General features: G+C 29.8%; 2 protein-coding genes across 4 annotated transcripts in view; one reads left to right on the top strand and one right to left on the bottom strand.

Moving 5' to 3' along the window:
• arg (arginase) overlaps positions 1-14,472 on the bottom strand; it is a 54,331-nt gene that overhangs the window by 23,840 nt on the left and 16,019 nt on the right. The gene's annotated exons all lie outside the window — the stretch shown is intronic.
• Positions 783-13,283, top strand: elav (embryonic lethal abnormal vision). 3 transcript variants are annotated; one of them, XM_075301017.1, is made up of 2 exons: positions 783-961; positions 5,194-13,283. In XM_075301017.1, coding segments are annotated over exons 1-2 (1,305 nt in total). In that variant the 5' UTR covers positions 783-960; the 3' UTR covers positions 6,498-13,283. The 3 variants fall into 3 exon arrangements, with proteins under 3 accessions (XP_075157132.1, XP_075157133.1, XP_075157134.1); XM_075301018.1 differs by lacking the exon at positions 783-961 and adding an exon at positions 1,111-1,843; XM_075301019.1 differs by lacking the exon at positions 783-961 and adding an exon at positions 4,843-5,010.

Here is a 14,472-nt window from a genome sequence, read left to right as displayed (position 1 = left end):
GTTTATTTCGATTTTTTATGAAATTATGCTTTTTATAGAATACTCATGTATACCTCATGTATTATAAAATTCTTACTCAAGGTGTAGAATAAATGTTTATTAAATCAATTTGTCGGGTATGAAGTCTAAGGGCCATTTGCATTGAATGAAGTCTCCAATTTATTAATAAATTATGCCAAAAAGCAACAAATTTAAAAAATTAGATTTTTTCGGGATTCCGAGACTATGTGCTTTTCTGATCTATGGGATACAGTAGTTATTTTCAAATCTAAACCGATACGAGTGATAATTTGGAGATTTAGTGATACCATATATATTGTTATATTTATGTTGCACCTAAATCGCACCCACAATGCACGTGGTATTCTATAATTTTATAAAATAGAGCACTATCTCATGCTAATTTTGAATAAGATCGGTTAATATATCAGATTTTTCTGTATTCAATAGATAGAGATCCAAAATCCACTTTATCCAGATTTCAAACGTCATTTGCCTTATAAAAAAGGGATTTCCAAACTACTTTTAGTAGATTTTGAGCCTAAAGTTTATTGCCTATTATATAAAAATTTGTTAGTTATATTTTTTTCTGTCTAACCTTGGGGTATAATGTGAAAAATTTATTGGATTACATTGTGTTTAACTGTGCATTCCATTTAGTACACTTATATAAGTAGCTCATCACTTGGGTACATTTTTCGTACCATCGTCGCATGCACAAATATCATCCCTGATAGTCGATGATTTTATGAGCATCAAGCTAATAGTTCATTTGTTGTTCATTCTCATTTAAAAACCAACATTCGATCTGAACAGACGTGACGTAAACCCCCTCGCTCGTTTAAGCCACCCGGAGAAGAGAAAAGAAAAAATTTATTATTTCTAAAATAAAAGAAAAGTCAAAGCTTTGAATAAAGCATTTATTATTTACAAACGCATAGAAAATTTGCAATATAGAAAAGTAAGTGTGTGTTGCCATAGGCCAATGGATGGATACTACTAAAGTGAAGTGAAAATGAAAAAGAACTCGAAATAGAGTGTGTGTATATGTGTGACAAAAGTATCTCAAAGTGTGTTAATAAGCACTAAAAAGTATCTGTATCTAATACAGATATTGAAAACTTTTTACAGTGCTTAGCCGAAAATCTAAGGAAAAACTACATTGTTCTTCTATCAAGAATATTGTGTAACAATTTTGAAAAACGCTTGAGGAAAATTGTGGAATACACTACATGTATACATACTTATTATATACGCGCAAAGAGAAAATTTAAATGAATAATCGTAGTACGTACCTTAAAACAATATAAACAGCAACGTACACAAGCCGAGAAAATTTTTGACACACGCGAATATCACTTTTTTATTGTACAAAAACCTCCCTTCCACAAAAATACCAAATCAATAAATCGATTTTCCTTTTTTTTGCTATACCAAGAGAACGCAACGTTCACCCCCTCCAAGCCATAGCTGTTTGTTGTTCGTGTATGTCATGTTATAAATAGAGGAAGCATTCATACCGACAAACACATATATGTACACACATATACGTAGCGACGTCGAGTCTCATCCATCTAGTGAAGGAGAGAACAAAATAATAGTCAACACCACCTCTTCCATCCGTCGACCCTCTACTATCTTGGTATACACACAACACTATAAAATATATATTTTTTTGTGACTAACAAAAATTTAACTTTTCCATCATTCAAAAAAACTAAAATTCAACAAGAGCGACTTACTTCGCCCGTACGATTTGTTGGTGTATATTCTTCCATTACAACACGCTTGTTGTATTACATATCTCTTCACATAGTCCATAGAAAATAAACGTAAATACAAAGTGAGTACTGGATGTATTGTTGTTGTTGGGATCAGTCGGTCGGACTCTTCATCATTTGCACTTTGTTTCTAATACAGTTCGCCTAGATATATCTATGCCTGAATTTAGTTTAGGGTAGAATATTAAACAACGAAATTGTGTGTAATTTTTTGCGAGGGGTTCAAAAACCGTAAGGTACTTTGCGCTACTAATTTGTGTGTGTTTGTGTATTTAGTATATACCGTGTAACTATATGGCACCAATGTTTGAAGAAGAACAAGAGAGGGAGTAAATAAAGCATTCTCCTCAGCACGCACACACACTAACATTAGTGCATATTTGCGATTACTATAAAACGTAGTGTTGCCAGGTAAACCGTAATAAAATTTCCGGCAAAAGTGTTAATTTAGGGCAATGAAATTCGTAGTTTATAGCATACATCTGAAAACTATATACAGTGAAACCTCTGAAACTCGGCGGAAGCCTCCCAAACGTAGACAGTGGTCTGGGGACGTTTGCTATAATAACATATTAAAATTAACCTCTCCTACTTGGACACCTCTCAAATGTGGACAAAAATGAACGCAACTGTGAGTGTCCATCTTTCAGAGATTTCACTGTAATATGTTTTTTTAAACAGTAGAAGGCTTTCGTATATAGAAATATGGGACATTTCCAAATTTTCAGAATACGTTATTAATTTTATAGTTAAAAATAGTTTTTTCAGTTTAAATGGGTCCAAAGAGACATTAGGTGGGTACTTTATTTGGTTTCTTCACTTATAACTAACAATCAGTAAATTTCAAAATTTTACGCAATTATGGATTGAAAATTCCTTCCGTGTTTTGACCAGTTTTGTTAAAAATATATTTGTCTCCATACACTTTAGGGCAAGGTTTTGATGGAGAAACAAATAGCCGGTACTTAATGTTGACATTGACATATTCGCGGTTTACTTTAGAAATCAATTAAAACTGATTTTGAATGTGAAAACCGAACAAAGTACCGGCTTTTAATCAGAAAATCTAACATTATTTTCAGTAGCTCCCTTTTTGAGGCAAATCCCAACATTGTTAGATGCCAATAATTTCCCAGGCCTTCCTTGAATTGAATCTAAAAAGGGCAATTTCTCAAAAATAGGCTTTCCAACAATCCTTCCCAGCAGAATAGAAAATGACAATGACGTATATCCATTTCATAGTACTCGAAATTTATAAAAACATGTTCTTGTTATTGGCGAAAATCATTTTTGTTTTTGAAATATTCTTTTGACGGGTAAACATTTAAACCAATTTTCGGTTCATAGCAGTTGTTTATATCCTGTCAGTAGTGAGTGTTTCAAAGATTTTTGAAGGAATTGGTCAATAAGCTGACCAAAATAAATGTCAGTAGCATTTTCAAAAAATCCGGTACCGTTTTTGGAAAATATCAGATATGAGCTAAAAATGTTTGATGGTTCGACTACAGTGCGAATTCCATTTTGATTTGTGTCAAATATGCTCCGACTACGGTAGCGAAACTAATTTTGATTTCTGTCAAATATGGTTCGACTACGGTGGCGAATTCCATTTTGATTTCTGTCAAATATTTACCCAGTGTGACCGTACTGTAATTTACATAGTGTGACACTCTGACATTGATAAGATACTAGCTCACAACCTGAGGTATTGCAACTTACTTATTAATCTAATGGCCGGCTTCACACGATAAATAATAACAAGATATTAAGAAACGAACACAAAGTTCACTTCATTCACAATATATTAGCTAAGCAAATTGTTTCCGAACCACTAACATAGGTTAACATTTTCCAGGTGTCTAAGCGATAATCCTTCAAACTTCATTTTCGCCCTAAATACAAAGTAGAGTTCTCAAACAGTAGGAACCTAATGTATACCTTCTCATCCAAAGCAGGTCAGCTTATATAGTAGCCGTTATACTTTACTAATAATATCGTAGTGATAATCGACGAATTGAGAACATTAGTGAATCTGGTGTACTCGTTATGTAGCAATTTCAATTGCATCTGTTTTTGGTAAAGAATTTCCAATGCAATAGCTTCGATATGGACAACAATTGTGGTTGGTGGTACTACTATTAGTATGTCTGTCTTGCAAGCAGGCAAAACGTCTACGATATCAAAAAAATAATAGTGTTTTATACGAGTCAGGGATTGAACCCATGGACATGACATAATAGCTATTGCAATACCCTGACTATTCTAGCTTTGTAAGAACATTTATCCAAGTACTGCTTATTACAGAGTGTAAGGGAGAATATTAAAATCCCTTTAGACTGAATAGTCTAAGTGAGCCTGAAACTTAATCGGGCTGCCACTTTAACTCTAACATACCCTTTGGAAAGTGTACAATATGTAGAAAAATGGAATAATCAACTTTTAAGTATCATGCCAGCAATTCAACTTTGAAGTTGTTCATTACATTACTTCAATATAAGCTTTAAAACATTACATAAAATCTCTACGCCAATGTTCATAGATTATTCCCCTTAGGGATCTCTTTCTAAATCGAATCTGAATGGCGTGCCACTTGGAATACCATGATTTTGATGTTTACGAGAATTGGAAATTCACCATAATGTGTTTGTTTGTTGGTTTTGTGTACACAACGCGTTGATAAGGGTAGGAATTTCATTCACCCTTACTTTCGTAAACATCCTCCCCCTTTTTTTGGTAGTTATTTAAAGGGAAGTTTTAACGGACGGTGGGTGATAGTTAAATGAATATGTATCTGTGCGTGTGTGTGTTATGTACATTCCAAACTACCGCTATTCAAACGTTATAATATTTCCATTCCATGTCTGGAAACAATACCATATTCTCACTTCCTTATTCTCTCTTCGTTTTCCAGAAGAGAATATGTGTATGGAAATTTTGGCAAAGGGGCTGATATTGTTGGCCAGTATATACAACCCTAGATATTCCAGTGCCATTAGTTTTCCACGTTCCACAAATTCCAAATAGACCTACAGGAATATTTTTCTCACCCGGAAATCATACTTGCTCCAGCGTTCGAACGATTAACAACTAAATAACGTTAGTCTAATAACAAAAACGTTTTCAAAGGGAACTTGATTCAAGCCAAAAAAAAAAATACATAGATAATCTTCCTTATATCTCCCAAGGAGTAATTTCTTTAAGCATACATTAGTATTTCTATAGACCAAAGGTATGTGGTGAAAAAAAAGCTTACAAATCGAAAAAATCTCTCAATAGAGTTTAAAACAACAGATACACATCTGGTTAAGGTATCCTACTTTTGGAATGTCTTTCGGAATTTCTTTTGTATATTTCCCGACAATGTGATTTCAAATGTGATTTAATATTTTTTGTTTTTTTTTTCTCATTTTAGTGGACTTTATGATGGCTAATCCAGGAGCTGCAGCAGTCGAAAATCAATCGGCCATATTGCCAGGCACAAATCCCGCTGTAGCAGCTGCGGCTGCTTTATCTGCTGCTGCTGTATCACCAGCCGCTGCTGCACAATTGCAACAACAACATCAGCAGGTCCAGCACGCCATATTGCAAGTGCAACAACAGCAAACACAACAAGCTGTGGCCGCTGCAGCAGCCGCTGTTGCTCAACAATTGCAAAATCAAACTAATGGCAATACCACAAATGGCGCTGGAACCAATGGCTCTACGGAAACTCGTACCAATTTGATTGTGAACTATTTACCCCAGACCATGAGCGAAGACGAGATACGCTCTCTCTTCTCCAGTGTTGGTGAAATCGAGTCAGTTAAACTGATCAGAGATAAGGGTCAACCCTTTTTGGATCCCTTAAATCCACAAGCCACCAAGGGTCAAAGTTTAGGCTATGGCTTTGTGAACTATGTGCGACCCCAGGATGCGGAACAAGCTGTTAATGTATTGAATGGTTTACGTTTACAAAACAAAACAATTAAAGTGTCATTTGCTCGTCCCTCATCGGAAGCTATTAAGGGGGCCAATTTATATGTGTCAGGCTTGCCCAAGACAATGACCCAACAAGATTTGGAGGCTATTTTCGCACCATTTGGACAAATTATTACATCACGCATTTTGCAAAACGCCGGAAACGATACACAGACTAAAGGTGTTGGCTTCATACGCTTTGACAAACGTGAAGAGGCTACTAGAGCTATAATTGCCTTGAATGGCACAACTCCCGCCAATTGCACGGATCCCATTGTGGTCAAGTTCTCCAATACACCTGGCAGCACAAGTAAAATCATACAACCCCAATTGCCCACATTCTTGAATCCTCAATTGGTTAGACGTATTGGTGGTGCTATGCACACACCGGTGAATAAGGGCTTAGCCAGATTCTCACCCATGGCTGGTGATATGCTTGATGTAATGCTACCCAATGGCTTGGGAGCTGCGGCGGCTGCTGCTACCTCATTGGCCAGTGGTCCTGGCGGTGCTTATCCCATCTTCATTTACAATTTGGCTCCAGAAACCGAAGAGTCATCCCTGTGGCAGCTATTCGGTCCATTCGGTGCTGTGCAATCGGTGAAAATCGTCAAAGATTCCTCAACAAATCAATGCAAAGGCTATGGCTTCGTGTCCATGACCAATTACGATGAAGCAGCCATGGCCATACGAGCCCTGAACGGATACACTTTGGGTAATCGTGTATTACAAGTCAGTTTCAAAACCAACAAAAAGTAAATTTCACTTTTGCATTACAAAAAAAACACACACACATATTTTTTAAAAAAATAAGAACAAACAATAAGCATACAGAAAAGAAGAAAAACCCCCCATTAAAACAAAAAACCATAGATACTAAGGCAAGGTAGGACAGAAAAGAAAAACGTACACACACACACATCCATACACAATAGCCGTGGAAAAGGAAAATATGTGAGAAAATGTGAGAAGAATGTGCAAGGGCGCAGATGTGTATAACCTAGAAAAATAGTACTCTCAATTTTTCTACTCTCTCTCTTTGCTCTCTCTTTTAATCTAAATAGGATGAAAGAAAACCTACTAAACACATTTTCATTGTACAAGAAACCCTAACACACACACACACTCTCTCCCTCTATCTCTCACACACAGAATTCTATACACGCGCAGACATACTGGAAATAATTAATGCATGTCTTTTTTTTTTTTGAAATGTTGCATTTGTCCTTTTAAAGGATTCGAGGAAAATTAAAATACGATTTCCAAACAAGAACTTTGTTCTTAGGTTTTCGATACAGGCAGAGATCAAAAAAGGCATCATCATAATGATGATGAGATGGCATGAGGGTGGAACAACGTAGTAGTTCCACATAGTGCCTATGTAAAGAGGCCGTCTGGTCATATTATGACTGGAATTTTATTAGAAATCCTTTCTTGTTTAAAGAAATCAACAAAAGAAATGAGTATGCAATATTTTTTGCCCCCCTTGGAAAATGGGGGGAAATGAATTTTACACAATATAAAATTCCCCTATATAACAACAATTTTAACATAGGATAAATTAAACAAACTAAAAGTGAAAGTAAATCTTCCAAAAAACGCATAAATTTAATGATAATACTATTCATTTTTCCAACACTCGCCAGTGAAAATAGACGATATGTGAGACAATTTTTTTATAAAAAAGAATATGGATTTTTTCTATAAATACCAACCAACACATATAGCTGAAAAGAGGCTTTTACAGTATTAATGAAGATATTTTCTGCAGACGAGAAGCATGAAATGAAATGAATTTTTCTGGTGATTGTTAGAAAATTACTACATACTTAATCTCCCTTTATTAAGAATATAAACAAATAGTAATAATAATACTAGTTAAAAACGAAAAAAAAACTCAAAGTAAAAACAATAATTTATAAAATTTTATGTAGCAAAAAATTGAAAAAAAAATCAAATCCCAACAAAAAAAACTAAACAAAAAAAAACATGAAGGCTTTGGTTTCAAAGTCCATCTTTGGTTTTTCGGCCATTTAAAGGGTAAAATGAATGCTCCTCCCCCAATAAGTTTATATATAACATTTTGGTTTATAATATCTGCTAAGTTCTTTACGAAAATGCTGCTGGGCTGGCATTTCATAAAGTATTTGTAAGACAAATTTTTATTATTCATTTTACCCATTTAGTAGGCAATATGGTTGTTTGGGTGTATAACATTAGGCATCAAAGTCATTTACAAAATGAAACGTAATAAAGCACAAAGTTCTTTTTTATACAACTACAACAATTAAAAGGCAATCTCTCATGGAAAATCCCAAAATCATCAGTCAGAAGAGAATAAGTAGATACTACCCGTATATTTTCAACGAGGATATAGTTTAAAAAAAATTCCTCTTTTTTTATATATAATCATTTGTTCATGTATTGATTTTCAATTGCCTAAGTTTGATTTCGCTTTCTCATACTCTTTGAGTTTTTTTTTTATATTAAGTAAAAATTTTTTCTTTTTTCCATACCAGAGACATTTTTCCCCCCAAACAAAAAGCAACAACAACCTGCCCCAAGACCCTTTCGAAATAATATTTGTCAAATGATTTTTTATAACAATTGGTTTTTGTTTGTTACAAAAAAAAATAGAACAGTAGGTTTTATGAAAATCCAAATAAATCCTGGATTGCGTTTTTGGTTTATTCTTTGACTCTTTGTTGTTATTATCTTAATTTCTTTTGTTGATTCCTTTAAGTTGTATACTTCTCAGAAAAATATATATATATTTTTGTTCTCGCATACACATACATATTTTATGTATTCTCAATATTTATTTATTCATACTTTTTTTATATAGATATATATCCTTCAAAGGCAGCATTATTTATTGTTTTTGGTATAATATTTAATTTTAATTTCCAAACAAAATGATCCCGTCTAAATATCACACAAAAGAAATTTCCATTTAAATATGAAAAATTTTTGAAATTGTGTCTAATCAAGAATTTTAACAAATAATGTTTCATATAATTAAATAAGAAATTTAAAGCTTATTTGGAAAAATTCAAATGTCGTATTGTCAAATTTTGGGACAATTAAAACCACACTCGTAGAAAATATTCTGCTATTAATGGAGTGCAGGTATTGCTATATTAGCAAGTATCTTTTTTTAGCTATTACAGCTAGACATTTGCAATTTCTAAATAGCAGATATACTGTAAAAACGTCAGTAATCGCGTCTGGTGAAAATTTGGCAAACCATACGAAATTTTCTTGCATGAAATTTTCTCTGGAGAAACCGGGCTTAAAAAAAATAAATTTATTGTGGAACCCTCTGTTTCTGAAATTGTAATATAATTTTCAACAGACAAAACCTAGTTTCACTACAAACTGTTTTTTTTTATTAATAATACTGACCTTTTCTTGTGAGTGTAATATAAGCTTTGCATACTTTTTAGACATTTCCAGAGTTTAGAAACATTCCAAAATATAGCATGGATTGAATTGAGCTCCCCCCATTGCCATTCATAAGGCAGGCAACATTTGTCATTTGGTTAAATATCAAAGACATTTTCATGATTTTTATATTAAATGGAAATTTCTTTTGGTTTTTCTTCATTCATTTTCTTTATTATAATCATGCTTTTTTGAGGAAATGAAGAAACAAAACCATATATTATATCACATACTTATTATCTTCTTATAATTGTGGATTGATTATACATTGTATGCAATTTAGTAATTTTATTAGAGTATAAATTTACATACATATATATATTATTTTTTTTTTCTTTCAACTTTAGTTTTTAAGAAAAAAAAAACATAATTTATCTAAATATATATATAAAAAATTTATATATACAAAAACACACAACCATACCCCATACGCAAGGTTAAAACATAAAAAATATATTAGTTTTAGTATTTAAAAGAATCTAAAGAAAATCACACCCTAATGAAGGGAAACGAGAAGGAACTTATTCCATGAGAAATGAAAAAAGAGCGATAAGGAAATTATATGAAAAAATGAAAATGAAAACGGAACAAAAAATTAATTACAAGTAACAAACAAAGATCTAGTCAGTGAAAATATATTTTTAAATTAAGTTAAAACAAAAACGAAATCGGGGAACATCCGAATATCCTTAACGACGTTCCCCAAACATATAGCTAAACATTTTTTTCTTTTCAATAAAATTTTTCTTTTTTAAGGAAAACGTTTAAAGCTAAAATTTTTTTTATTATTTTGTTTCAGTTCTGTTCACTAATTTATGAAAATTTTCCTTTTTGTTAATTTGAAAAGAAAGAAAAAAAAACCAACCTATGTAATCCAAAGATTTAAATATTTAGTAAAATTCTATTTAAAAAAACGAAACAAAAACCTATAATACATTTGTACACAGATTTTTCTTCTATAGCAAAGAACCCCAACACCAAAATTCAATACTGAAATCTAATGGTTAGGGTTCTTTTATTACTATAGAGTATATATATTTTTAATAATACTTTTTGTAATGAAAAAATAATGGAAGAATTATAAAAAAAAACACACACACACAATTTTCTGTGCAATAGTTAAGGAGAAAATGAAAATACAAGCAAAAAAGCCTAGGTTTATTGCAAATGGAAAAATTAGGTATCTCATTATACAATGGAAATTTGAAAAACAAAACTCTTTATGTAAATATAAAAATATTTTTCATTATTATTTATTGAAAAAAACAAAAAAAACATAACATTGATAAGAAAGCTAAAGAGAAGTGTAACATCATGATGAGAAGACAAGCGAAGAAAATATTTTTATTTCAACAATAATGTATGTGTGAATGTTGTATTGGTTTTTTTAATATACACACACCAAATACATATTTTTTTTAAATTAAATTTAAGTAATTTTTTCTTAATCTTTTGTCATAATCTTCTAATTTTATTATTTATTTCTTTTTTAATTAGGGAAATACCCAGAAATCCTTTCAAAGTTGAAAACATACACAATATTCATGAATAAATTTGAACTTGATCTGGTATCAATGCTCATATTTCATTAAATTCATCATCTAAAAAAAAAAACAAAAATTATTTAAAAATTTTCCCCCTTACATTTCATTTTTTTTTTAATTTTCTTCTTTTGTAAACAACATATATAAGTAATTTTTGTATGTTGTCGTTCAAACAAAACTTAACAACTTAAGCTATATAATGCTAACAGCAAAACAAAAGCAAACAATTTGATTAACATCGTATAGTTTATTCTCTTTCATATATATATTAATACATAATTATTATAATTTTAATTTTACAATATATATATTTTTTCATTTGATTTGATTTTAATTTGTGGGTTTTAGGTTTTTATTTGTATTTTATTTTATTTAATTTTTGTTCTGTTTTTTTTTTTCTCAACATATATATACATTTTTTTTAGTTTGTAATTCAATTTGTCCTTAGTTTTATTTTTTTTGTTTTGTTCAAATATGTAACAACATTTATTTTAGTTTTTATGATTATATATATATTTTTTTTAATAATTATGCTTTCATTTTTTTTTTGTAATAAATGTAAAAACCAACCTAGTAAAAATATCCTTTATCCTCTTTCGAGAAACAAAAGAATGTGAAAGAAATAATTTATTGGAAAATTTTGTGTCATGCTTGTTTAAAGATGTAAAAAAAGAACAAAAAAAATGGGAAATCAAATATTGGTGAAGGAATTGGAAAATATCATATTATATAAACAATACCTTAATCTAAATTCGAAAATGTGACTTAAAAGGAAATAACTAAAATATCGAAAATCTTAAGTGGCTTCATATACACACAAAAAAAATTTCTGATTCAATCACGAAATTAATTGATCCAATTAATTTTTTAATTGAAATTCTGATTCAATCACGAAATTAATTGATCCAATTAATTTTTTAATTGAAATTTCTTCAATCACAGAAATGATAGTATCAATTAAAAAATTAATTGATCCAATTAAAAAATTAATTGATACTATTAATTTGTGTGATTGATTTTTATTTCAATTAAAAAATTTGTTGATTCAATTAAATTTTTAATTGAATATTTTTTAAAACTCAATTAAGATTTTAATTGGAAAAATGTTCGTGAAATTTTTTTCTGTGTACGAAGAGACCTTAGTTTTGAGATTCAGTTTTATAAAATTGCATCCTTAAGTTTTTTTTTACTAAAGAATTTAAATATTTTTTGGAATTGTTAAATGTTTATAGGACATAAACCTTAAAACCTTCGAAAACATCTAAGGTATACGGAAACTGTAATTTCTTTCCTTAATCACAAACTCTTTGTACTCGAGAGCAGACCAGTGATACCATTTATTTATATATAAAAAAGTTATTTCAATTTATTTTTCTTTATACAAAAATTTGCAAACTTAAATTTTTTTAATATTATAAATTTTTGTATTTATCGAAAATAAAAAAACAAACAATTCCAAAAAAAATTTTTTAAATATTTTCTAAAATGAATATTGTAAACAATAACCATTGATATATTTTATGGGCTTTCAAACCATTTCCGTAAATACCTAAACATATATATTCCAATTCCTTTTTTTTATCTCACCAAACCTATTGTTATTTTTTTAACCTATTGTCATGTCATATCGCATATATATGTGTGTGTTGGTTTAGATTTATATTTTTTTTTTATTTAATTATATTTTATTATTATAATTTTCATTTTTGCAATTTAACCTTATTATTTCATTAGTTTTGTTTTATAATTTAATTACAATTATGTATGCATACAACAACAAAAATTTCAATTAATAAACAAAACTTTTATTTTTTGGCAAAAAAAAATACAAATATTTTTTATTTTTTATTTTATTTTAGTTTTTTTTTTATTTAATTTAAACATTTTTTTAGTTTTCTTTACACAACCAGAGATACCAGAGGCTCTTTTAACCAACCATCATCAACCACAACCAACAAACAAAAAGTTGTAGTGAGTTTTGTTTTAATATGTATTTAATTTTGATTTTGGTGATTATAAAGAATTTTATTTTATTTGAACAAATTCAAATAATTCTTTTCCCTCACCCTTATTATTTTTTAGTTTTTGTTTGGCCTAACCACCATTTTTCCTATTCCACAAACTGACTGTTGCAAAACAACATCTCTCTAGTCATAATAAAAGCAACTTAAAAATGATCTCAACATTTAAGTAAAGATAAAGGTAACATTCCAGATTTTTTTGGAATTATCGCATCGCATTTAAAAAAATACTAACTTAAAAAAAAACACTTAAAACAAATGCTAGTCAAAATTTGTTGTAAAAAAGATAATAATCAAATTCCTAAGACCCCGCCCTCCCCAAAAAAAAAGACCCTTCTCTCTATGTCTTAACAAACAAAAAACGCAATTTTCCAAAGAAGAAAATAAAATTTGAAATTTTAGCTTAGTAAGGCAGTATAATTGAAATTATGTAACCAAAACCGAAAAAAAAACTGAAATCGTAAAAAATCTAAGAGAAGCTAAATAACCATAACATTCCAAGCAAATGTTTTATAAACAAAAAAACAAACGAAAAAGATAACCAAAAACATGTGCAAGTGTTTCACATAAAAAAAGACAAAACCTACAAAATGATTATATTTGAAATTTTTCAGTTTCAAAAATGTTTTCTTTTGGACAAAAAACAAAATTACAAATTTCTCTTATACTTTTTTGAAAATAATCTTTTTAACCAAATAATACTCATAAGTTCTTTTTTGATATAAATGTATGTATGGCCACCAGTATATATTTATTTAATTATTATTTTTTGGTTCATCTATATCTCAATATTTTGTTCAATTAAATTATTGTGTGTAAATGTAATTTGTATTTTAATCAAAGCATATTATATATATATTTATTTAATTTATTTAACCTACAAAACACAATGATTTGTTTTTTTACAAAATGATATTATCGAACAAGCAAATTATTATTACCATTATGATTATTATTATGACTTTAAATCTTATTAATTACTCTTATATTTATTGATTATCATTAAAAAAAAACGGAAAAACAAAAACAACTCATCTTAAAAGAAAAAAATCTTAATAATATTATAAATGTATTAAAAATTTACAAATTATGAGTTTTTCATTTTGAATTTTTTCGAAATATTGCAAACAAATAGGTTAATTTATCAATTTTGTTTGTTGTGGTTTATTATTTTTGTTTATTTTATTTTATATTTGGAAATATTTTGAAGTTTCTATGCATTGTTTTGAATTTCATTTATTTCATCTGATGGGGACTAGGCCAAAAATTGACCTTTATGAAGACTAAAATCGACAAAATTATTTTTTATATTTTGGGTGAAAATATCGGTGTAATATGTGTGTAAGGGTCAACATCGATTATGCGGCTTTTTTAAGCCGACATAAGAAATCGACATTTTATTTTGGGTAAAACGCCGTTAAACCGGGAAAAGCTACTTTGAAGTGCTAAATCAGGTTTTAATTCTATTAAATGACAGAGAGAAGAGTTTGTCATTTAACCGTAAATGGTGACTCAAAGAGCGTAATTAGATAACATTTTATGTTGAAGAAGCGCTCTCTTTCTCTAACTTCACCATTGTGGTATCACAATGAACTGAATAGTCTAAGAGAGCCTGAAATGTCGGATTGCCACTATACATATCTCAACCTCACTCTACCACCCTATGACTTCTATGGCTCAGAAAAATACACCCAAATACATTTGCTAGCAAATTTGTAACTGCAG

Source organism: Haematobia irritans, chromosome 3, assembly GCF_050003625.1.
Source record: "Haematobia irritans isolate KBUSLIRL chromosome 3, ASM5000362v1, whole genome shotgun sequence".
In the NCBI taxonomy this organism is placed as follows: domain Eukaryota; kingdom Metazoa; phylum Arthropoda; class Insecta; order Diptera; family Muscidae; genus Haematobia; species Haematobia irritans.
The sequence above is the reverse complement of the archived record's forward strand: the minus strand, read 5'-3'. Positions and strand labels throughout refer to the sequence as shown.